Genomic DNA, 25,865 nt, shown 5'->3' with positions numbered 1-25,865 from the left:
CTGTTTCATAGGTCTTAGCGCGCCACAGTCATGGCAATGACCCAGGACAGGAACAGTGTTTGAAAATGTGGCATGTTCAATACCCGGCAGGCTACAAGAATGGCTTGGCTCTTGTATCAGTTTATGTGGGTTGGAATTGAAGTCCTGACCTCTTTCGTTAGACTATGACACCGTCTCCCATAACCTGTTGTGCCTTACAGAGGTCAGGGGTTGTACAATAGATGAGCGACTAGTTTTTAATCTTGAAGAGGGTCACTGTGACTGAAAAAATTAAGCTGTGTTTATCTGTTAGCTTCTGGTCTTTGAATTAGACATACTGAACTGTAAAGGTTGTACTCACAGAGCAGCAAACTAACTTGTGCATTTGTGCAGAGGATCTAAAATCAATGTGCCTGAGTCAAGTAGTGTGAACGACACAGACAAACAAACTCAACTATTATTACTTTGAAATGAAGAGAGCTGAAACACTGCTCTATAGCAGATTGTCAGCTCTTTTGGTAATGGCATATACTGTCTACTCTTTAGCTCTTAGCAAGGCTGGCCCGAAGGGTTTTATAGTCAATAGCTCATTCTAATTGTTTGCACTTGGGAAGTTGTCTACAGTGGAAGCAAATGATCCTGAGATCAGCATCTAGCAAAGCCTTCCCTTATTAAAAATTAATAAAGTTACAATCTTTTTTTTCCATCGATACAATCACAACAGCTCGCACAGTTGTTGTTAATACAACCACATTGCTTGTTAGGCACGCTGCCTTTATGGTTACTCTGGCATGCGGGTAAAATAAAATCGCTTAAAAGTTCATACGTCTAAGTGTAATTGTCCCCATCAAGACAAAATCTTAATCAGTTCTGCTTGAAGTGAGGGTTTGAATAGGGCTTTATACTTCCAGATGATGCTTGCAGATGTGTCTTTACATGTAGCTTGTATTTGCTCTCCTCACCCTCCAAAAATAGCACTTCTTTTCACCCTGCATCTGGCAACAAACTTCTACAGCAGTTGAACGGACAGCTGTGCTCATCTGCCAGTGCCGAGCAGATTGTGCTGCTTTCTATTGATTTAAGGAGAAATGCCATTACCTTTGGAGATATCCGTTTCTGTTTGTTTGCCTGTCTGTTTTTGTCTCCCTCTGGTATCTGCATGTTGTATACAACAGGTATTGACACTTTTTTTTTGTTTTCCTTTTTTATGTCTAGGCTTTCCCAATGAGCCTGCAGCTGACATTGCTTTGAAAACAGTAAAACGCTGGATCGAAGACAATCCTGATAAGGTAGGACACGCCTGCATGATTCATGTTGTCGATCTGAGGTCACTTCCTCATTTGTGAAGTAACCGCCTATTTCTCACGTTCGCCGATTTGCTGTGACCTGAGATGATTGGACCACAGCAGAAACACTGAACTCCAATTGTCATGCGTCTCTGTTTCAGACAGACATCTTATCCACCTGCCTTGCTTGGTCTGCATGCATATCAAATTAAAAGCCAGTCTGTGTCTAATCGGGTCTTAAATGGTCTGTTGACTGTTTAATTGGTCAGTGCTGGGACGAGCTGTCAAACCCAGAAGAACATAAACACATCAGATGGAATAATCTCAAATTGTTATTTGTTTTAGATAAATTATAATCACGCCTTCCAAGAACTGAAGGCTCAGATGCAGATCTGCCGCACTACCACATTTCTCTGGTCAAAAACACAAATTCACACGTTTATCTTAAACGAACGGTAAAATCTTGAAAGCAGACAATCATCTTCAATTTTTATCTGTTGCGTCTCTTGTCATTTGCAATGACCGTAATGCATCCATTTGCATTGTGCAGAGCTAAAATGTATGCCACATTTGTAAGAAAAATCTTTACCGCCAAGGTTATTTTACTCGCTGAGAAAAACACTGATATGCTCGCTGACAGAGCTCCTACTTCACGCTTTCAACACACTGTGGACTTGATGTCAGATAGGAACCGATTATCAAGTTGTAATCTTGTTTTGTGAAATTTTAAGTTCTTCACCCAGGGTGCTATCGCCTTTATGAAGTACTTTATTAATTGCTAATGTGTTAGTACTAATTAACAGGGTCAAAATCCATGAGACTGTTGTAAAATAATAACTCAGGAGATAGCTGCATGTGGCTTTTATGGCGGTGGTTTACATGCATCGTGACTTTCAAGTGATATTTAACCGATTAATATATATTTAGTCCACGATGATAAAAAAATTTGTAGTTGTCAGGAGACTGTTTAAGACTTTGCAGAACATTTGCCAGCTTGTGAGTCAGTGAGTGATGCTAACCTTTGGGGGTCGTCTCTGTTTACTGTGGTACTGTTTATATCTGTCACTTTGGATTGAGGTGTTTTATAGAGCTCACAGCTTGATGTGCTGCAGCATCCTTCAGCCGGTATTATGGATGTTCTCAACAAGCAGCCAAACGATACGGACTTGCTTGATTATTTTGCCGTTGTTGTGCACTTGCGCTCTGCCTGATGATTCCTGTAGCATGTAGTTGGGGAATCCATCAAGCCTCTGGCAGAAAGAAGGTTTCCACCAGGTTATTGCTGACTGTAAATAACAAGCTAATGTTCAAAGCTGACTTTCGTAGTCGTGATGTTCCACATACAAGTTTGAAATGTTTTACAAGTGATGGAGGGGGCGTGAGAGACATCTGCGGAGGCTTCCCTTAGCAGTATTTGGCAAAACTGTGAGCACAGTCTGTAGATCTTCAACTCTAACTAAACCAAGAGTGATCTTTTAATAAGATCTGTGAGAATATAGCGATATATTTTACCCAGAAGCACAGCATAACATGCACATGCACAGGAGGGCTTCCTTGCAGATTCAGATTCATTCACGGTTGCCTGGCGTTTTGTTAATCTTCGTGTACCACAAAGAAGGATGCATGATGTGATTATGTTTTTTTTATTTTGTTTGTTTGAAGAGCTCAGGAAGAATCCAAATACATGTCTAATAGAATTCTCAATGCTCAAAGGAAAAGCATGTGAGCGTTTTGAAGTGCAGTAAATCTTAAGATGAATACCTCTTTCTATGTTTAGAAAAGCAATTTATCACTGTAACATTTACTCAATAGACACACCCAGTGTTGGCATGATTGATAATTGACATGATTCAGTTTTTAGGTGCTGTCAACTCGAAAATTGTGAATGGGCAGTTGTTTACCATGCGTAAAGACATTCTCAATCAAAGTCTTGAAAGTACAGTATTCTACAAGTTTCGCTTTCTCAGTTTCACTTCAAAGGCAATCCAGAGGTTGTGTGCAAAGTCGCATGCGATGCCATCGAAGGTTCAGCGTTTCTACTGTGGCTCGCATCACTGATTGTTGAAGGTTTTGCGAGCAAGAATGAAAGGTTTGGATCCCATTTTATGATGCGTGGAACAAAAGGGCTAGATCGCGCTGCCGGCTCATCTCCAGCTCTGTACGCTCAGTCTGTGTTGTAGGCGTCTACAGAGACAAGTCATCTCGGGGCCATGTTTTGTAGAAGATACCGTGTGGCTGAATTTTAGCACAGTGGGTTGGCTGAGCGTCTAACGCAGCGAGGGTAACAGTGTAGACAGCAACCAGTTTATAGGCATTCGAATCTGGCAGGTTTTAGTCACAAGCAGCTATTGATCTGTAATTGTCCACATAGAGGTCTGAGAAGACAGTAACGTCAGGTGGCAGAAGACTTTGTGTGCGTACGGTGTGTGTGTGTATGTTTGGGTGTGTGCAGGGCTTGATGGGAAGATAGAATGAAAAGAAAACAAAGAACGGGACACTGTGTGATTGATTAACAGAAAGTTTATCTACCAGGCCAGCAAAGTGTAGCCCTAATGCACTCAGCCACACACAAAGGCCCCAATTCGAGATTGAAACTCACTCTTGAAAGCACCTAGACTTCCATTGTGGAGGAATAAACAGCCTCAATGTGGTCAGGGAGAACAGATCCTTTAATCTAGAGATACTTGAGTGCTGAACTGATTCTTTAGATCATAGCAGATGAAAGAATAAGGGGCTCAGTCCCTGCTTCCCCGTATATTCCATGTGAATTAATGAAACAGAATTTGTATTTGTAAACAACAGACCATAAGGCTCTAATGACTTCAAAAAGTACATAAGGGGCCGAGGCAGTGACATCCTAGAGACCCACTCCTCCATATGGCCTTTGAGCGGTTTCCCCCCGGCTCACAGCAGACATGCCTCTCCACTCATCTGGCTTTGGTTTATTTCTCATTTTCAGATCTAATTTGGTTTAATTCAGGCTTACATAGGTTTAATCTGCAGATGAAAAATGCGGTCTGACACTTTATTTGGCTGCCACGGATGTGCTCTGGATAGCCAAGCTTTTTAATGAAGCGTTTCGAGGGCCCCGCAGCCCAGCATTACTGACATAGTCTGAACACTTGAGACAGATTGAGAGTCTGTAATAAGCTCTGCTGCACTGTGCTGCTCAGGACAGAATTGATGTGTAGAGATTTCACCTTTCAACATTACTCTGGTTTGGGCTTTAGTATTAAGCACTCCACTGTGCCAATGATGCTCCCAAAACAGGTGTTTACATCCTATTTCCTGTTCTGTCAATGATCTGTTTACCTTAGTAGCATTTGTCATTTAAGATATACCTGATAATAAATTCCATCTCAAGCTAAGGCTGAAGACTCTGTGACAAATGTCAAGTGTCTGTTACGAATAAATGCAATATTTTGTATGCTTTGTATGGTGGTGGTTTTCTGTGTGAATGCGTATCAGCTTAGGAGCCTGTCTGGGTTTTGGCAGATGGAGCTGCAACATGACAACTTTGAGGCGTTCATTGTCATTCGGTTGAATAAGATGGATGGTTGCTGTTACGATGGCTATATTGTGTGGTTCATATTTAGAAAATCTAAACGTTGCGACCATTTTTATCTGGCATGCTGGGTAAGCAGACAGTATATTAAATATATGGTGCTTGCTTGTTGTCTCCTATACGTGACAGTTATGATGGTAATGAATTCCCCAAAAGAGAGACCAAAAAAATCGAGACAGAGTTTTCGTTCCATTAGCCTCATCCAGTCAGCTTTTTTTTTTAAATATCAGAGAAGATCCATTTTATTCGACTTTCTAAAAGGCTGAAACAGGGGAACAGATTTAAAATAAATGATCGCTTTATCAGTTGTGAGAAATTTGAGCTTTTTTATAATAAGATAATACCAACTTCTTTATCAAAATCACCGATATCAATAAGCTTTCATTCAGTGTGTGAAAGACAGGCTGAATAATGATGTTAGTGTTGTTTGTGTCTACATATATGTGTATATATTAGTCTTGTTTACATATCATATAATGAAGGAAAAAATAGGCACATTATGGGCCTCGATATCCATTTGAATAAGAGCCAAAGAAAATACAGCAGAAACAGTCATTTCAGCTTCAAGTTATGAACAAAGCCCTTTATGAGAAAATACTTTGAGACCCAAGAGCAATTGAAGCAAAAGCTGCTACTAAGTGGGGTGGTACTTGAGCTCTATGTTGCTGCATTGCCTCTTCATGGTGTTTTTTTATTGTCTGGTATCCAGTGAAAACTCTTTGCCAAATGATGCATCTGTAGTCGATGGTGATTTGCTCAAATTTGCTCCCTGCATGCCTTGAGGATGCTGATGTGCCACTGATGGGCTGTGCAACTGGCATAGTGTTCAAAGCCAGCGTGGTCTTTTGAAGTCAGCGTCTAGCCCCTTTGAATTGTTTGCTGTGACTGGGAGCATCAGGGAGACACGGCCTGATCAGAAGAACATGCCTAACCACTCAATTCTGCATCCACATGATATACTGTCTCGTGTGGATGGAGGAGCTCAGCTTGACCTCCGAGAAAAGCATTCCTCCTCTATGCGTGTCTGTCAAACACCTGCAGATTTTCCCGGGAAAATGCTTTAGAGTGAGTATATGAATGCCTTAATAGTTTTCTCTCTGAGAGAATTACTTTACTGGCACCAGTGCTAATGCATACCATGTAGTCTAATACATTAGTGGCAGCTATTTGGACCACGGCAGTAGAATGGATCTTTTATGGCTTTTATGATCTGACAATTTTATTATCTCACTCACTCTGGATAATATGGCGTGTGCCCTTTGATTCCTTTGACCTCAGGTTGGTGAAGTTATATACTCCTAGTTTCAGTGTTTAAATAGATTTAAGATGATACATTCAGTTTGTAAACCGACACTCTTCAAAGTTAATTTTTACATCTTTTGCTTTTAGCTCTGTTATCTGCAGAGCGAACCGCAGCTTTGATAAAGTCCTCTTGCTGTCAGGGATTTTTTTTAAAAAGTTTATTATGAAGATCAAATGTTACTGTATTTTCAGTGTTTATCTAAACGGTTGCATGAAGCTCTTACCATCAGAGAGAAACCCTTTTTCTGCACGAATGAGGATTAAGCCTATCATCTTTATCTCTGCCCAAAGACCAAGGTGTTGCTTTACTCCTGGTAATTGCAGAATGATCACCTTAGTATCTGATGCAAGATGACTGAGAGTTTTCTGTACTGAGGGAGATTAATATTGAATTCTCCATTAATGTTCTGTCCCCACTTAGAGTCAAACGAATAATAAAAGAATAAATATAGCTCTACTCTACTCACAGAATTGATTGCATCTCACTCAGAAAGTAATGGATAAGCTGTTTGTGACGACTTAAGTACTTAAATCGCCGTGGCCGTTAATGCAGATTACAGAACTTATTAACAAGTAGCACCTTCTGCAATAATGCACACTTGTCTTTATGGGCTCTACCTATTTCTGAGGCTTACAACAATGTTAACTCTTTATGCACGACTAGAAAGCCCTCAATGTTTTTGAAGTCAGAAACTGACGTCTTCCATAACCAGGTGCTCTTTTACACATGCACCGAGCCCACCAATAAACACAGCCCACTGCACTCTGACACATGGACAGTAAGATATGATGCCCTCTGAATTCAGCTCTTTCTGGTCCTGTAGATACTGTAGTGCCACTCCATGCTTACTGTGCTGGAACAAGCTATCTTAATGACATGCTAATTGATTTAGTGTAGCGCAGATAGCGGTAGGCTGGCACACCGTGATAAAGCAAGAGTGGGTCGAGCTATTGGTTCAGAGGAGGACAGGAGACTCATCAAAGTCCAAGTAGTTCATTCGCTCTATTTGAAGACAATTTTACACCACGGCGCCCCATGCTGAAGCATGGAGACCTTTACCGTGGAAGTGCTTTGTCTGTGTATGTGTGTTTGCAGTGTTAGGAGTAAGCTGGGTCGTGTACTGCAAATTCAGACGACAACAAAAACAACAACAACAAAATCGTCGGCTGTGTTGTCACAAGAACGCTCATTACAGACGATAATTACGAAGTCTATCTGTGACCTGCAGAAAAGGATGGGAAACACTGTGACTACTCCACTGTCCTCTCACTCACTAGTGCTGATACTGAGCCGTGAAGTCTGGAACACACAAATAACCTTGCTTAGCATTGCTTCTGTAATGAAGTGTGCGCCGATACTGCAAAAGAAACTTGTAAACACTTGGTTATGAAGTGGATGTGGACAGTAAAGCATCCAACTTGTAAAACAGTTGCATGCATTTGCATTGTATATAGCAAGTCTGAATTCTTAAAATCAGATGTTAATGGAATACATATTATTTAAGCAGTTCATTATCTCCTGCAACTCAGTGTAAGTATATACAGTACATTCACTATATTTGGGGGGCATCTATATATATGGAGGTGGTGCGGGCCGTCTGCCAGTTGGAAGGTTGTTGGCTTGATGTCTAACTATCCTTGGGCAAGACAAAGGACCAGTTGTCCAAAATACATTCATCACAGCATGAGTGTGGCTTGTAATTAAAAGGGCTTTGAGTGTTGGTTTAGTGTAGAAAAGCACAATTTAAATACCAGTTCATCTACCAATTATATTTGGAGGAGGAGCATGCAAATTTTAAAAGTTCTGAGATGTAGCAAGGCATAATAGTCCATAATTAAATATAGCAAACACACCTTGCTTTGATACAGTAAGCAACATCATTACCCAACTACCAGAAGAAGAGAAAGATGGCTGATTTGTACTCGGTAAGCTAATTAATTTCAGCAGCTTAACTGTTTGTAGCTATCAGGTTGGTATGCTTTCTTTTTTTCGTATTAGCATACTTATGTATTATGTTCTATAAACAAAAGTATAGTCTTAAAAACTATCATAAAAGAAATAAAAGACGCTGGACATTGGTTGCTTGCACCATGTGGCAACATGTGAGTTAATGTACTGCAGCATTTAGTCGAGGGTTCAGACGCTGAAAGGCAAGAGCTAAGCACCTAACAATGTTCAACCTTCTTGTTCAAATATTTGTAGCTGCATGAGTTCACTGCTCTTTCGCCATTCACAGCTAGTCATTATCCACCATCCCATCAACAAACACGCTCTCACTGTGAGTATTGGGGTCCAGTTCTACAAGCAGCTGTGTGTCTGTTTCTGTATGAGCATCACATAAGCAGGCCTTCCCAGTGCTACCGATGTTGTAGGATTGGGGCTCGGTTCAGGGAGGAGGGTGGAGACCACCACAGTGATTACTTTAGCTGTTGCTGTGTGATTGCACAGTCTCTGGCATGTGATTAGGGGGAATGGGCCATATCTCTCACCATCTCAAAGGGGGATCAAATCAGCCTCAAAGCCTGGCTTCAGGCGGTGGTGCATTTGAAAGTCAATGTTTTATTTCTAAGCATAAATTACTTGATCAGGGCACTTTTTAGCCCAAGGTTGTATTCTGAAATAAGGTTTGCCACATTTAGAGAGATGGCAGAAGATCTAATGATTGCATATGTCATGTCACACGCGTCCCCATCGAGTCTATAGGTATAACAGAATTTCAAACTGAATCAAATGGCCTCACAAATAGTTTGCCTGTGTCTCAGTCGTTTGTCTTTTCTAGTGGATTCTGTTAAATAAGCCTACATTTAAATCTTTTGCAAATCAGGAGTATACACAAGGATATTCAAGATAAGACTAACAAGGTCATTTTTTTCAGCAATGGCCAATTGATTCGGTTAAGCGGAAAAGGGTGTCGGTGCTCTTCAAAGTTGTGTTAAAGGTTGACAGCGTGATTTAGTTCGAGTCATGCTGAGTTCGGTGGAGCTAATCCCTACAGTAAGCTTTCTTTGGGCAGCAGAAAGAAGGAAAGATGGAGAAAGCTATGGGTAGATCATGATGCGATGATGTCGTGCCTTTGAATATTAGGGCCTGAAATTATCCAGGTGTGTGACTGTTGTTGAACATCTCCATAGTGGTGATGGACAGAGAAATCTGTTTCTGTGGGTCCTCAACCAGCGAAGCAAGAGGAGTGGTGCATGCTGTAACTCGACAGGGCTACAGAAATCAGTCTCAGCAACATGGTACAGAATGGTAAAATAGGTGATAGATAGAGCGGGAAGCACCAGCTGCGTGAAGGCTCTGGGACCACTATTTGGATGGTGGAAGATTTTATGTGCTCACTGTTCTTGTCAACAAAAATAAAAAAATCCTAGATCTCAACATCCCATCTCACAGTTACCTGTTACGAAAAGTTTTACAACATTTTCTGTGAAATTTGTGATTTTTTTTGTGAATTGTGTGACTGCAGAGAAGTAAAAACAAAGGTTGATGAAGCTCCGTCACAGTGTGTTTATACAACATAAATATGCAAATGAGCAAATAATTAAGCAAAGCTGCCTATTTTTTTTTATGTTTATAACAGCTTTGCATGTTAACAGTGCGACCCAAGCTTGAACCTTCTTCAAAGCTGTCTCCTCTTTGCCTTGTGCAACGTTCCTGGACCGGACACTATCCGCTGGCCTCCTGTATCCTCAGGCTGTCTAAAGTAATCAAAGGAGGGCAGCATTAATTGCTTGACCCTGGCAAGAAGCCAGGTGGTATGGGATGGGTCATCACCTGCCTAGGGAAAGGTTGCCCCTCATTTTTTTCATCGCCCATTCTTCCCCTCTTTCTTTCACTTCACCACCTGCCACAAGCAAACACCAGGAAGGTCTGGCTAGTTCTCTGTGGGGTACTGCAAAGTCACCCCAGCTAAACGCCCATCCTGTCTACCAAGCAACAGCCAACTATAAAAAGTAATAACCTTCCATCCAAAATAATAGTTAAAATTGGAATTGGGCATGCCCACTTTCCATGAACCTATTTCAGACAATGGCTCCAGTCCTATTGCACAATGTCTGCCTCTGTACCCTGGCATAAACATCTTAGAGGGTGCTGTTCCAGGAAGGGTTGGGGTTTGTCTGACTTATGGCTGATGCATTCATCAAGCTCGTGCCAAGCCAATATCACACTGTCAGAAGGGAGCATGTGGCATTCTATCACCATGAGAGGCTGTGACAGAACAAGTCCTTTTCCATTACGCTCTCTCAGGGCAATCTCTGATATTGCCTTTCTACTGCTCCATAATGCTGTTTATTTCAGTTGTTTGCACTGGTAGAATCCACTCGGCTTCTTTTCCCTTGCTCGGGCCTAATCAGTGTGAACCTCGTCGAATTTCACTCTTGAAGAGTATAGAGCTCTCAAAATTGTTCTGTTGTGCCAACATTTTAATGTGGATTCTGAACTATATATCAATTTTAAATAAATAAAAAAGACTAAATCTGATCTGCAACACCCATCTGTGCAGTTCAGGGCTGAGTATTCATTACTGTTTTTAACTGTCTAAACTCCTCTTTCTCACTTACTCGGCTGACAAAGGATCTTTTCCTTCCTCGTCACAGATGTAATAGAGAGCATTTGATGTGCCCAACCTTTTCCCATCACTGTATTCTCTATGTTTCCTATTTTTCATTCAGTGGAGGCTGTTAAGAAGCTGTCGTCCTGTAGAGTGGTCCCCAGTACACTCCTGTGTTCTCCTCGCCCGAAGCACTGAATTACTATTTATGTGCTGAACTTTGACAGTACACCAGAGTCTGTCCCTGCTCAACCAGCATAACTAAAGCGGCGTAGCTCTGAGGTTTTTTTTTTTTACTTGTCTTCTGCTTTCATGACTTCCTCTTCGCTGAATAAAAGGTGGGCTGGAGTGGTTGTGGGGGGGTAGTGTGTGAAAGCATCCCATTGGACTCCTTAACAACGGATTTGGCTTGCACACGCTGCACAATCAAGACAGAAATCTCTGCTTTGATTCACCTTCAGCTTTCTCCTAATGCATTGTTTATTACCGATGTCCAACACGAGCATGTTTCTGCAACAAATAAATTAGGTCTGCAGCTACTTTTTTAATCACTCCTAACAGTCTCCCCTGACTGCTGAAATGAAAATGTACCTCTTCGTGAAGTCATCGGATTAGATTTGTTCACAGTTAGGGGATGAAAAGCACACTCACTTGGTAATGTGAACACCACAGACAGAGTTTTTCATAAAAGCTTTGATGGACATCAAATCTAATCTGGAGGATACAGAGCCAAAGTATTCTGGCAAATCTGGTACAATTTTCTGCCTTTGATGCGCAGTAATTCTACTTTCTCATCCGAAGAGGGCAAACCTCAAACTGAGCAGACGAGATTTTCTCAGAGAATGAGGTTATGCTGCAGACATTCATTCTCCAATGGGAACTCTATTGATTATCTTGCATATCTGTCTGGCTATGAGATTTCTCAGCACTTTCATGCCGGAGTTTTCTGTCAGATATCTGTCCTTCCTCGTAGAAAATTCAGTGTTATAAAAGCGTTGTAAGTTAAATGTCGAATCTCTTTTCTTCGGTGCTGAGAGAGAGACTGCTGCTACATTGCACGGTCACTTTTTAGCTAGCTGCTGTAAAAATTGTTTGAAATGTTACAAAAATAAAAAGCCGATGATGGGTTTTTTTTACACTGCAGCATTAAAGGCAGTAAAAGAATCACTGAGAAATCCATATAGCGTATATGTGTTACATTACATCAAAGGGGCAAACCTTTAAATGATGTTTGACAATGAATTCCTTTACATACACCCAGCAGATTTTGTAAAAATGCTTCTTTTTTAACTTTTAAAGAGGTTTTTTGTTGTTGTTGTTTTTTACTTTTAAAGAATGTAAGTAACTTTTTGGTCCGTTGGTAAATGCTACAGGCAGTAACAAGCTTTAGATGAAACGGATTCATGGTGACAAACAATATATATATAATCTACTGAGTAACATGTAATAATGAGGTCTCTGAGTATGCTGATAATGATATCAATTATACTGAGAACTGAAATTGTTAATAATTAGAAGTGTCTGTAGTACTCATAGTCAGCAGGTAAAAAAGCCTGTTATCAAGCTGATATGCTGATACCTACATTATATTGTGACAAATATCAGTGTGGGGTGTTAAGTGTTATCAGCCGGGTGCCCGTGTCTAATATTGTTGCTTAAGTGCAGCGAAGATTCTTATCAGCACCTGTGCTGTTGTTTGGGAACTGAGCTTATATCAGAGATAGTCAGGCAAAAGGTCTGAATGGTGTAGTTCAAAGCATTACAGGCATTAAATGTGCTGTCACATTCACAGCCAAGCTCTTATACTGAGACGCTGTCCTCTCTTCCTGTATATCATTAAACAAGACTGGGCGTAATGAAGATAGGCAGACTGTCTGAGGCATGACCTTCAGAACACACAGAGCGCACTCGAACCTGCTCCGCTCTCCAAACACGCTGTTTTAGAAGTGGTCTGCTCTCCGTCTCTCACACATCCTCTTTGCATCTAATATCCTCTGATGTTTTCATAGCACACTGTTTATATAACACTGGCTCCAGACTGTAGAAAACAATTTACACAAGCCTTGTTTAAAAAAAAAAAGAAAAACTACAAACTGCAAAATAATTACCCACTTTGTGTTTGCCGCTGTTGAGGCAAACTGAATGACATTAAAGTACAAGCACCGGGTAGCTTTAGCACAGCCACTTTTCATCCTCTTCTGACAGAGAGACTGAGGGGGATCTCTAGAAGGCTTTGAGGTTTTTTTGTGCTGTTTGAGTCCTCTCAACATGACCTGATCAGACCCCATTCATGCTCTCTCCCTTCATCAGCCAGAGGTTGGACCGTACCCAGATTGAGCCTGTCTCATAATCACAGAGACTTCAGGGATACTATTGTCTAAACATGCTGCCAACAGAGGGCTCATTGGCTGCTCGTGATTTGGTTTTAGCAGCGAGAAGACTGTTTTTTTTCTTTCTCTTTTAATGGCGCTAACAAAGACGTCATTCAGGATTAGGTGTAAGTATAGCCTTTACCTGAATGTACAGTATGTTCGTGCACATATGCATAATTATATACAATCCAGCCAGCTGTATTGCATTACACGAAATTCATCGACATCGTACTGCAATATGAGCCGCTTCTAAAATGGTCCAAGCATAGTGCAGCATCAATTTGAGTCATACCAACAAATCGTTTTTTGTTGTTGTGTTTTTTTTCTCTTTTTTCGGGGTGATACTGAGCCTGTGCATCGTAGGCCTGTGAGGGCTGCAGCTGACAGCTTTGTGGTTTCTTCTGACAAAGGAGACTTATTTATGTCTCTCATCCTCTGTGCAGCCTCTCTGAAGGCCCATGCTACAAACCACAGAGGCTGCACAGCTCTTGACAGAGTATCTCACTACAAAGCCCTCACACTCATTTTTGACTGGCAGCAGCCAACCTTCAATTTCCCTGTCTCTATTGCCATGAAATCTGGCTCTTAGCAGGTTCTTGACATGTTTGATGTCTGGATTTTATGGTTGTGTTATGACTCTGCAACTAATCGGTGCCCTTGGATTTAGTAACGGCTCTCTGGATCATCGGGAGGGGGGGTTTCCTTTAATTTGACATTATATATTTTTCTTTATTTTTGTTCACTTCAAAGGTTTGACTTTAAAGCAAGGGCACTGCATGATTTTACTTTTGTAGAGTCAGTAAGTATTGTCAGGTTTATTCTAATATTTAATAAATTGTTTCATATTCCAGTAATAAATGAGTCAAAAAGGCTCCTAGACGACACACTGAATGACTTAAGTGTAATAAAATTTGTCTCACCACCATACCTCAGTCTACCATTCATCTTGGGGTTGCAATTCCAGGAGGAGTTTTGAGAAGAAAATTAAAAAGAAAATTAAAAGAATTTCAATTAAGTGATTTGCTGAATTGGAGGGAAAACGTCAGTGATGTGGAAAAGGCTTTTAATCTTGGTGAGCCACCTCTTGTTCCATTAAGCTCATATCCCCTGCTTATCTCACTAATCATTCTTTCCAATGCCAGCAGTCTTGGCGATTTTTAATGAACCCATTATGTCCTGATTCAGTCCACCAGGACTGGCAGGCACACCGCACACTCATGAAGTGGGCTGGAAACAATCAAAGTACAATCAGGCTCTTGGAATGATGCTATGGCCCTGTTAGAGATGGATCAACAGTAGAGCAGAGCGAGGCAGATATATCATTTGGCCTGTCACAGACATATATCAGTATCGGTGAAGTTTTATGTGCCTATAAGAGTTTGTGTTTTTTCTGCCTGCTGGAGGAAGAATGGCCTCAGAGTCGAACTGTTTACATCATTACAACGTTGCTACTTGACGACTGACACTTCCAGAGAGGCTGCGGTGAATCATCTCTGTGAGAGAAACTCCTACCACCCTTAACTATATAACAACAGTTTAATGTGTCATAGATATGAGCAGGAGATATGAGGAGTCCCGTACTGTAGATGATGATGATGATGATGAATAAATGGTATAAATGGACAGCCTTTGTCCAGCGTTACTGCTCTTTTTGAATTATTTTTTAATTCCAGGACTCTTTTCAGGCTTTACTGTTCACAATTCTGTTTATTTATCTCGTACTGGCCTGAGTCTAAAACTAGCAGTTTTGGCCTATCTCTCTTAAAGGCCAGCAGCCAGCTTTCTTCTGCCTAACCGGCAAACAGAAGATTTGAACAGGAGGTGAGTGGGACTGCTGTGCTCACAGCCAGAGCTGTTTTCCCCGAACATATTGAGAACATTCCCTTTCTTTGACACCATTCAGATCCAAGAGTGGAAATAACTAAATAAATAATAAATCTGAGTATTTAGAGCGGGGCTTACTTAGGGATTATTTGTACATAAGCTAACCTTGTTATTTGAAACTTTGACTGTGTATAGTATGAAAATCCATTATTGCAACAGTATATATCCATCCTCTCATGCAAGAGGTGGGGTATACTCTCTACAGTTTGACAATCTGTGCAGGGGATAACGCAAAGAAACAAACAACCATTCACACCTTTGGCCAGTTTTAACTGGTTAATCTATCACGCATGTCTCTGGACTCTTGGAGGGAACCCATGCAGGCAGAAAGGCACCAACACACCACTCTACTTCCCTAGTAATACAGATAAGAAAGAAAATATTGAGAAACATCATATGACTACTTTAATAATGCCCTTTTCTGTGCAGTCTAAACTACTGATTTTATCTTATGTTGTGTGCTCCCGTGTGGGACACACAATGCTTCAGCCATCCATCTGCATTACAACATCTAAAGATACATTGTGTTTAGATTTTCCAAGTCTTGTCTCACCGGACAGCTCGTGTGGTAAATGTCCTTTTTCTTTATGTTGTTTGGATGCGGATTTGACATGTTTGCTCTGATTTGTATATGTCAAACTTAAAAGGCTTTGGATGACTCACACGCAGGGCCACTCAGCTGTTTGCTGTGTGTGTTGGCTTAAATCTCAATAAATATTTTCACGTTTTATTAAAATACGGTTTTATTCAGGTTTTCCAGGTGTTGGCTTACAGGAAGTCTCGTCACTTCTCAGTCCTCGTTTCTCCAGAAGCTATTTTAATCACAGAGTCTGTATATAACTGCATGCATAATGTGTAGATACAGGTTTCTGACACATCTTGAACGATACCTTTATGTTGTTGCTTATGAAACAGAGTAGTCTGGGCCTTGTTTCATATTATGTAGGCTGTAAAATATTTAACCATAATTTGAAAGGCCATAAAATCTGAGAAATGGGCTTTGCTTAAATATTAACAAGCATTGTCAATACTGTTAGAATTTTAATTCCATGAGTTTCATGCTTAATAAATAGTCAGGTTTTAAGTAACAAAAAAACATCTATAGCTACACCCAAATTTGTTATTTTGCTAGTAAAGTCATGAATCAAATTGCAATTAAAAGTGTGGCGTCTGTTGTGCCAATAGAAAAAGTACCAAAAGTTTGCTCCAATTTTTAGGTTCCATTACTAATTGAGAAAAGCCAGACATTTGGAAAATATATATCATCACCAAGTGTCCTTCAATGGAAAATAAATGGAAATGTTAGGCTTCAGAATCTATATTTTACCCTTTAGGTTTGGAGAAGTGATGCTAATTTACGGCTCCTGTTCGACACAAACACCCTCTTTTCCTTTTCGAATCAAAGGGCTCGAGACCATATTACACTGGATAATTTATTTGTTGATGCAAAAATTAGGTCTGATAAAGCCTCTAATTGCTACAAATGTTTAAAAGTAATTGCGTGTACAGTGGTGCACTGAAATCGTCATTTGCTGTACCACCGATATGGTTTCCAAGTTGATAGAGTGTGTTGCTGTGCCCTTTGTCATTATGCACGCTACCCAATCGATTCTCCACTATCCCATCCAATCGGGTAACTTGACTTTTATTCATAATTAAAGCTATCTAGATGCAAATCAGGGAAAGTCAGAGGGCATCTTGTGCTATATGCATATCAAGCCTTACTATCCAAAGATACTTGGACAATTTATTATTTTTATTTATTTATCTAAAGTAATGAAATATGCACATTTCCATGTGCATTAAAGCTCATTTACCTCATTGTTGAGAGATCAATCAATTATAAGTCATTAAGACTGACTGTAAATCGTAAATGTTAATGTGATTACTTGTTTGTGTTAATGTTATGGTTTTCCTCCCCATTTCCATATTAACTTCTGTTCTTTGTCAGGGACTTTCTCTGTGCTAATAGCGCTGTCCCCATTAATCAACCCACGGATAAATATTATAGGTGTTAACTATGTTTTGACCCCTCTCTTGTGTCTCAGAATGACAATTTACCCCATCAGCCCTACATCACTTAATATGCAGGAAAAACTTTTGAATTGGAGACAAAATATTGTTGCATTTTCCTGTGCCAACCTTAATTACGTGTGATGTGTCTGAAAAAAGGAATATACCAATACATCTCAGTAGAGGCTCCCAAGGTTTTCATTTCCCCCATGCAAGGGAAGCTGTAATATCAGCTTTAGCCATCTTTCAAAGGCTGACATATTTGAGCTCAAATAGAACAGGTCTATCGGTGAACAGATAGGTAATGTTAACATGATATGAATATGATGACATTTTTAAAAAGATACATAATGCATTTTTGCTCGCAGCAGAGCTCACATCATTCGTTTAGAGATGAAAGATTGTGCAGCGCACTGGGGGGAAAAAAAGGGAAGAAAACCCACCAAGCAGCCTAGTGTGATTGGCAAGTAATAACCCCACATGTCAAATCACACAGTTGTGTCAATCCCAAATGTGACTGATTATTTTGACGTGTGCATCTTTTTTTTTTCCCCCTCACTGTTTCAGGCTGAGAATTTTCTGCCTGTCTAATGGGTAATAAGGCATGCTATACGTTCCAGCTTTCAAATGCCAGCTCATTTCAGTGTATTTTTCTCACATAAAATCACATGCCTTTTCGGTTACGGTACTTGACACCATGTGAAGCGACAGCCTCATTTTCAGCTTCCACGTGTGAAAATCGATGTACGCTTAACAAACATGTCGAAGACAGACAGTTTACAGCAAAGCTACACCGGTCGCATATCAGAATATCAGTTAGGAGGCTCACTTACCATATTTTTAGACTTTAATTTGATACTTTAATATTTTTATTCGAAAGTTAATCTGGTAATGAAGAGAAAATAATTGATTTTCTTGCGCAGGATCTAATAATGCTGTCAGGGGAACAGAAACCTGGAACCTTGGAAACCTTTCCACTTTTCAGAGTTTATTGTGAGATCTCTATCTTGTGCCTGCGCGTGTGTGTTTTTATGCTCGTGCTTGACTTATCAAGTGTTTATTATCTGTGGTATCCATATTAATTTTCGCTAGCTGTTATTGCAGCTCATTTGAGATTGATTTTGTGGCAGGAGAGAAGGTGCAGGAGGCAGTTCGTGCACGTGTGTGTGTTTGGAAGTGTAACTAACAGCAAATTCTGTCTGCTCACAACACACACATCATTAGAAGCATCCAAACAGCGCAACACGAGCGCAATAAAGATAGTCATTAAGAGTGAGACTTGAATGGATTAATGAAGCGTTTTCGTTGCCGTTGAGGTATTCTAATTATTGTGTCGCTTTGAAACCTGTCCTCGCTCAAAACTTTTTTCACGTGCATGAGCGTGTGCACTAAACCACAGTTGACAAGGTAACAAGGAAATATGCTCAAGGAGGCAGAGAATGCAGCTCTCCTCTTTTAGTCATTTTAAAGAAACAGTGTGTGCTTCTCACAAGTTGATTTCTGTCGGCGCACATCAATGTTTTCACCGCCCTGCAAAGCTAGGGTGAAGGAATGTTTTAAGAGGTCTGTGACCTGAGATGAATTGCTATGAGGGCTTGAATTAACAAGGCAAAGGTTAATGTTATTGTAATTATCAGTGTGGAGTCTTACGGGAGATGATTTCCTCATCACTGAAGAGCCCGTGTGATCACATCTAATGCATTAGACTAATAATTAGATTCGAACACCGCCTTTTTCATACTTTATTAATACCAGAGCCGCCCAGTTTGTCATTGCTATGCCTATTTCAGGGGTTAAAGATGTCAGCGACCAGCTAAATGAGAATTGAGTAATGACAGACACGTCAACACAGTTACATCAACCAATGCGTTTGGAAGCACACTGCTTACTTAACAGTGTCCCCGCAGCTTGTTGAGTCACATGCAATTATCATGCATGGTTTCTCTCATCAGGCCAAGGTGTCGAGGTGTAAAAATGGCCTTGGATGAGTCACAGCAGTGCACTGGAGGCTTTCATTTACCCCAAAGGGAGATGAGGAGGAATTAGAATGACTGTCCAACATAATACATAATCTTGCCCTTCCAGTGTGTATAGTTTAGGGACAAACCTGACTCACATTGAGGAATATATTTGGTGATATTCAACACTGCAGAGAATGTATGGCAGAGATGTTATTTGAGAGTTAGCGGCTCTTTTGTCAGGCAGAAACTCTACTGGCACAGTTATATCAGTCTCGGGATAAGAGTGCAACTGGTCACTCAGGCACTACTCGGTCTGCTGATGACTACTCCCAGATGTGCATTATGTGTTCGACAGAGTTGCGCTGTCAGGGAGAGAAACCCCGACTGGATGGCTTGCAGTGTGTTGCAGCAGATGCCCAACTGGTGCGTCCATCATTGCCTCTTCCCCCCATAGGCAATTTAAAATGCAGAGTCTGCAGAAAAAAGAAAAAAAAACAGCCGTGTGCTGTGATTCAGACAGAAACTGTGATGAATGAGGGCTGGGGGCTAAGACCTCAATAGTGACCAAGACCAGAGACATTGCTCTGGACCTGCTGCTGGGATTCTGGGAACTGTCTAAAAAAAATGCATGAAATGTATGCACGCACATGTGGTCCAGTGCACGCGTGTGTTCCTGTATCTGTGCTTGTAAACTCTAATCAGGATGTCATTTACATGTGATGGAGTGTCAGAAACGTGTCGTAATGTTTGCTATTAACAAGCCTATTAACAGACGTCTGCAGTGAATATATCAGTGTAGTAGCTCGGAGCAGTTTCTGTTAGGCGGAATTTATTGGTTCATGAATCAGTGGAGGAGGTGGTACACTATAGTGAAAATAATCTCATACACTGTTTTAATTTGCATCATGCTGGGATTTGTCACTGTTACAGATGATGCCATGTGAAACCACCAGAGCCTTGTTAGGTGGAGCTGTGTGAGAGCTGACACAATTTGCATTATTCAGAGCGTGCTCCATAAGTGTTTGTTAGCTCTTGTCACTCCACGAGGGTCCGAGGTGTTCTCCCACAGTGCACACAGTGTTCCCCATGAGGAGCCTCCACCAAGGCCTGCTGTGGTCTGGTAGAAGAAATAATCAAGTCCCTTACTTTTTCTGCTCCTCTACAACATCACTAAAATGCCCAACATGGTTACGCATTGGTGCCAGTCGGATATTTGGAGACTATATTGTATGTGCCGTAGCCGTGCACAATCACAAGGAAGCATTGTCAGAAATCTGTGTAGAAACTGCTACTGCTAGCATCTTTATTTCAACACTTAGTCTCAGTTCACTGCAAAGATGCTGTCATCTGCAGCCATTGTCTTTGCTTGTGTTTGCTTATGTGTGCATTTCTCACTTTTGATGTTTTTTTCCCTACTTTTTTCTTGTCAGGGTGAAATGTGTTGTTGTTTGTTTCAACCAGTCTGTATTCTACAGTACTGTGCAAAAATGTCTTTGTATGGAAGACATGGAAAATGTGTAGTAGGTGCAGCAATTTATGGAACATACAGTATACGAGGCACAAAACCCCATTCTGATTAGTTTAGGCAAGCTTTTAGCTGCACATAAAGTCATCGTGTTTGGGTTTGGCACTGCATTTAAGTATCTCTTTGTTGCTCACCAAGGTGGGACTATAAATTCTGGTGGATGTGGACAAGTGCTCATGGGTGAATCCTGTAGTTATACTTCCCTGCTCATAAGAAGTCATTTTCACTTTCTCATTACAAGAAAACTGAAGCGAATTGCAAAAGGTAATTGTTTTTGGTCGTTTTATCGTTCTTCCTGAATGGAAAGAAAAAATGAAAAGGAAAGGCACTGCATTAACCAATCACTATTTTCTACTTGAGTCCCTGCAATAGCATGAAATTACCAGCCTTCGGTGTTCAACAGTCCTCAGCAGTGCTCAAAGACAAAGCAGTGATGGAAGATAGAGCCGATGGAGCTCAATCTGTCAGTGAAAGCTGTGTGATTAACCAATCCCTGCTTCTCATTAACATGACCCTTGAAGTCAGCAGTGGCCATGGGGCTCATTAGACCTAAGTTATTCTCAAGACTGTGACAGAAGGCGCTGCCTCTATCATGCTATGTATCTAGCCATTCACACCATCTTCTGCTCCACCTGTTCACACGGTTGCCCATAGCAGGAACATATGCCGAATCACATCCCTGCAAATTTGGTGAGAAACTGAACCAATCAGGAGGTGTGTGTGTGTGTGTGTGTGTGTGTGTGTGTGTGTGTGTGTGTGTGTGTGTGTGTGTGTGTGTGTGTGTGTGCGTGTGTGTGTGTGTGTGTGTACATCTTAGGTTGGTCCTTTTTTGTACCATGACGCTTTCCCACTCAGTTGGACTAAATTAAAACTGGGGCCAAGCTGGTGTGCCCTCCTTGTAGTGACTCACAATTGATACTCATAATTACAACGACTAGAAATCAATTAGGGCAAGTGAAAGTGATTTGTTGCTACCTTTGCCTGGCTAATTGCATTGTTAAAAGGCAAAGATCCAGCCAATATAAGCATTAACCCGCCTTTGAGGAGAATCTATACTACTGTCAGAGGAAATAAGTTAAAGCAAACATGTTTTTCATCAGTAGCGTTGAATCAGCCTTGTGAGGACTCTCAGAGGAGTTAGGAACATCATTACTACTCATTTCTTATTCGTATAACCTCGTGCTTATTGTGAAAATAATAATAATAATAATTGGTATTATTATTATAATAACATTTAGACAGCTCCACATTTAGACAGCTGTTAGGACATCATTAGGATCATTCAATATTTCCACATAAGTCCAGAGATTTGTTGAAGGCCTGTACAATTTTGATGCGCTTGAAAGACGATATTTGAGACGACTACTTTTATTCTTCAACATTGCCTGAACTCTCTTAGATAAGCTTTGCTGTCATTTCTTTAAGTAGTCTTTAGGAATAATTTTCCAGGCTTCTTGAAGGAGATTCAAAGCTCTTCTTTGGAGCTCGGCTTCCTTTTGTTCTGTTCTCTGTCAAGATGATCCCACATTGTTTCAGTCATGTTGAGGTCCAGGCTCTGGGGAGGCCAGTCTATGGCTGATAGTGTTTGGCTCTGAGCTTTTCTATCCAGGCATGCTTTTGCTGCATTGGCAGTGTGTTTAGGATCATTGTAAATCTGTTACCAATCAGATACTTTGCAGATTATTAGAGAGTGGATCAAAATCCACTGATACTTTTCTGCCCTCATAACTATTAACAATGGGTTCCTCACAGCCACCCTTTAACTGAGACGTTTTCTGATGAAACATTAACAAACTGTGGATAAATACAGCTTTTATATTTTTACAAATGCAGTGCAAGTCTGACTCAAGTAGTGACGATTTGGAGATTCTCAATGACTATCCTTACTACACTTCTATTCAGTTTTTCAATTACATAAAGCAGAATGATCCTGCATGCACTTGAGCTGGCATGGTGTTTCTCATGTTTGTGTAAAACCTGTTACCCCAGAGTGTCTTGTGATGTCAGGAATGCTTAATTTTCTCAGGCATTCTCCATCTTTAAGTGGTCTATAAATTTTCACTTGTGTAGAGGTCAGGTGAGTGTGGAGGAAAGTCAGTAACAGCTAACACTTCTTTGCTCTTAAGTAGTTCCTGCAAAGCTTGGGGGTGTATTTCGAGTTATTATCCTGCTGCTGTCTGAATCCTTCTCCACAAAGATGTCCAAGTTAGAGAACGCAAACTATTCCCACCACCGTGTTTCACAGTGGGTGTGATAGACCACAGTATCATTCTTTCTTACATGCACGTTTCTGTTACTGCAGGAAATGGGCCTTTTTTCTCATCCACTGTGAAGCAATGTTTTATCCCTCTCCAGAAATTAGGGGTTGTTTCACCTCTTGAGAAGTGGTTTTGAGACTAGTATTCATCCTGTTGAGAAGACAACCAGACAGCTTTTTATTGACCCCACTTTTTCTAATTGGGTATTGCTTTCTTCATTGAGCAAATTCTGTGTTTCTGATGAAGTTGTTTATCTATCACTCAGAGAGAAAAGCTTGATGTATCGATCTTCTGATAGTGTGACCACTTTTGGTCTGCCTGATCAGGCTTTCGATATAAATTACCCAGTTTCTGTAAAGAGTTTTAGAGTGCCGTGCACTTCCCTCCTCGAAACCTTCAGTCTAGCTAAGATTTGATGCCGAATAAGCCCCTCTTTGCCTTGAATAATAATATGTCTTCTGACTCTCTAAGTTTTCACTCTCAGTTCTGAAGTCATGTCTCCTGGTATTGCAGTGCTACTAAAGACAGCGATGTTCTCCTCTGAACCTCACACACAGCTGCAATTATAACATTTTAAAAAGGGTTTGCAAAATGTGATAAAAAATCCATCTGTCTCTTTAAAGAATCAGACCTTTTATATAAAGAACATCCCGCATTAAAGTGGCCAGTATAACAAAGATGTTCAGCTGCTGATCGGAAATTCCAAATACCTCCAGGTTCAGATTAAAATGTGATCCCACTGTATGTTCTTCCTGCTGAATTACTTCATCAACCAGCCTTGGCCTTTTTCACTAATCTTGAACATCCTCTGTCTGCATCTTGCAGGGAAAAAAGAAGCCTTGAAGCAATGCTGTTTCTAATTGGGCAACTAATCAAATGTCACTGTAGAAATTCACAAAGAGCTGGATTGATTAAACTGTCCGGGACACAGGTGAGACTGAGATAAAGAGAGGATGGCTAGCTTGACAGCAAAAGCTGCAGGCCTGCTCTTGTCATGTCCTTTACTGTTACTTTAACTTTCTCCAGGGCAGAATGCAGAAAAATAGTACTCGAGTGGTGAAGCAAGCCAAAACTCTTGAGACACAAATCTCTCACCAAACCAGCCCTTGACATTTTTTTTTTTGCACACCACTCAGTGGGCATTCGCGCCCACTCTATTTGCTATGTTTGCTTACTACAACGCTGTTTCCAAAAAAGTTGGGACACTGTGTCAGTTGTAAATAACAACAGACTGCAATGATTTGCAGACCGTTTTAACCTCATGTTTAATTGTAAATAATTCAGTGGTAATGTACTGTTATTATGCTGTGATAAGAGCAACTAAAGACTGAGAAAGTGGAGCATCCTACAACTAATTAGGTTCATCAGTGCTTTTCAAAAGAGACCCTCTGTGTGGTTTAGTTAGTGTACTTGGTATCGACAACTTGCGCATCTGACAAGAAACCACTAGTGATGAAGGACATAAAGATTTTGGAGCGACATATTTTTCCATCCAGGCAGCCAGCAAACACTTAGGAAACATCCAACAGCATGGCTCTGTATTAGCTAAAAAATGACTTCCTGCCTTTATTAATACTGCATAATAAGCATCTTTTCATTAGCTCCCTGTTATATTTATATTCAAATTTAAAATCCTTCTCTGCACATACAAGTTCTTAGATAATCTTGGCCCCATCTTATCTTAAAGACCTTACAGTACCATATGGCCCCAATAGAGCACCTCGCTCTCAGACTGCAGGCTTACTTGTGGTTCCTAGGATATTTAAAATCAAATGGGAGGCAGAGCCTTCAGCTTTCAGGCCTCACGTCTGTGGACCCAGCTCCCAGCTTGGATTTGGGACACAGACACTCTCTCTACTTTTAGGATTAGGCTTAAAAGTTTCCTTTTAGATAAAGCATATAGTTAGGGCTGGATCCTTCTGTTTCCAATGACAATTGAATTGAATTGATGCTAAACTGACATGAATCTAGTCCAGGCTGTCATGCACTAAATAAATTTGGTGCACTGTAGAATAAAGAAATGTGAACTGTTGAGCAGCTGAACTCTTATATCAAGAAAGAACGTAGTAACACTGGAACTACCAGACTGCAGCAGCTGGTTCCCTCAGGTCCCAAACACTTGAGTGGACGTGTTGCTGGCATTAACTATAAAATGAACAAATATTTTCCAAAAGAAACACTGTCAACATCTGATATGTAGTATTTTCAGTACAAATATAGTTTTGAATGATCTGCAAATCAGCAGTTCTGTTTTTATTCACATATTACACAGCAGCCAAACTTTTCTGGGAACAGGCTCGTATTTGAACATCACTATCATTTTGAGGTGAGTGTGACACATAGTCAGCCATGGGTTTCTGCCAAGGGTTGATATGCTACATTATATCTTTACTCTGGTTTATCAGTTACTTCTCTTTAAAAGTGCACAGGACATCCTTGTATGCATCTATTTTTAATAGCATTTTTATACAACTGCTTTGACAAATAGTATAAGCTTGATATTTATGCCACCTTCACTGTGTATAATGAAGTGAGAAACTGGGCGAAATGGAATGCATATAAAAGTCAGTCGCTGAGTTGAATGTCAAGAGTGACAAATGTGATTTGAAATATCATTCCCTGCCTTCATCACAGTAAACGCTTTTTCCCATGAATGTCATTTTATTCCCCAAGTCCGCCTTTCACTCAGTGTGACTTGACCACAGCGATTAATTTTGCACTGTTGTTGTTTTCCTGTTTGTTGCTCTCTGCGCCTTGGCACAGGGTGTTAATGTAATGTCAGTTCAAGTGCCTTGGGAGCCGAGCCACTCCATCAGCCGGCACTCTCATCCCTGAGCTGGAGTGTCTCTTCAGTCAGCTTCCAGCATTACTGCTGATAACTGTATCAGAGCCTCAAGAACTGCTTAATCACAGCAATATCACAGATAGAGTGACAGACAACATCTTTCACTGCCCCCCCTTCTTCATAGCGGCACAACGTCTGGTATAGACTAGACAAGTCTCATCTGCACTGGCTGACAGGATACAGTTGTTATTCCCCTTCCATCTAGGCTGATGGAAAACCATAACTGCCAAAAGACGTGCGCTAATACACAAGGCCCACGATGACATTTTAGAGGAAGGCTGCGCAGCCCTCAAAGATGCATTTCTCTGCTTTAGATGGTGAC

The 25,865-nt window shown here is 40.7% G+C and overlaps 1 protein-coding gene across 1 annotated transcript in view; it reads left to right on the top strand.

Moving 5' to 3' along the window:
- The window catches only part of macrod2 (mono-ADP ribosylhydrolase 2), a 402,096-nt gene that overhangs the window by 314,143 nt on the left and 62,088 nt on the right, over nt 1–25,865 (top strand). Inside the window, exon 8 of the mRNA XM_040034340.1 lies at nt 1,195–1,268. Within this exon, the coding sequence (XP_039890274.1) occupies nt 1,195–1,268 (74 nt within the window). The remainder of the gene's footprint in view (nt 1–1,194; nt 1,269–25,865) is intronic.

This window comes from Simochromis diagramma, unplaced genomic scaffold (genome assembly GCF_900408965.1).
Source record: "Simochromis diagramma unplaced genomic scaffold, fSimDia1.1 OVJJ01000481.1, whole genome shotgun sequence".
NCBI lineage: Eukaryota > Metazoa > Chordata > Actinopteri > Cichliformes > Cichlidae > Simochromis > Simochromis diagramma.
This window is presented reverse-complemented; position numbering and strand designations above follow the sequence as displayed.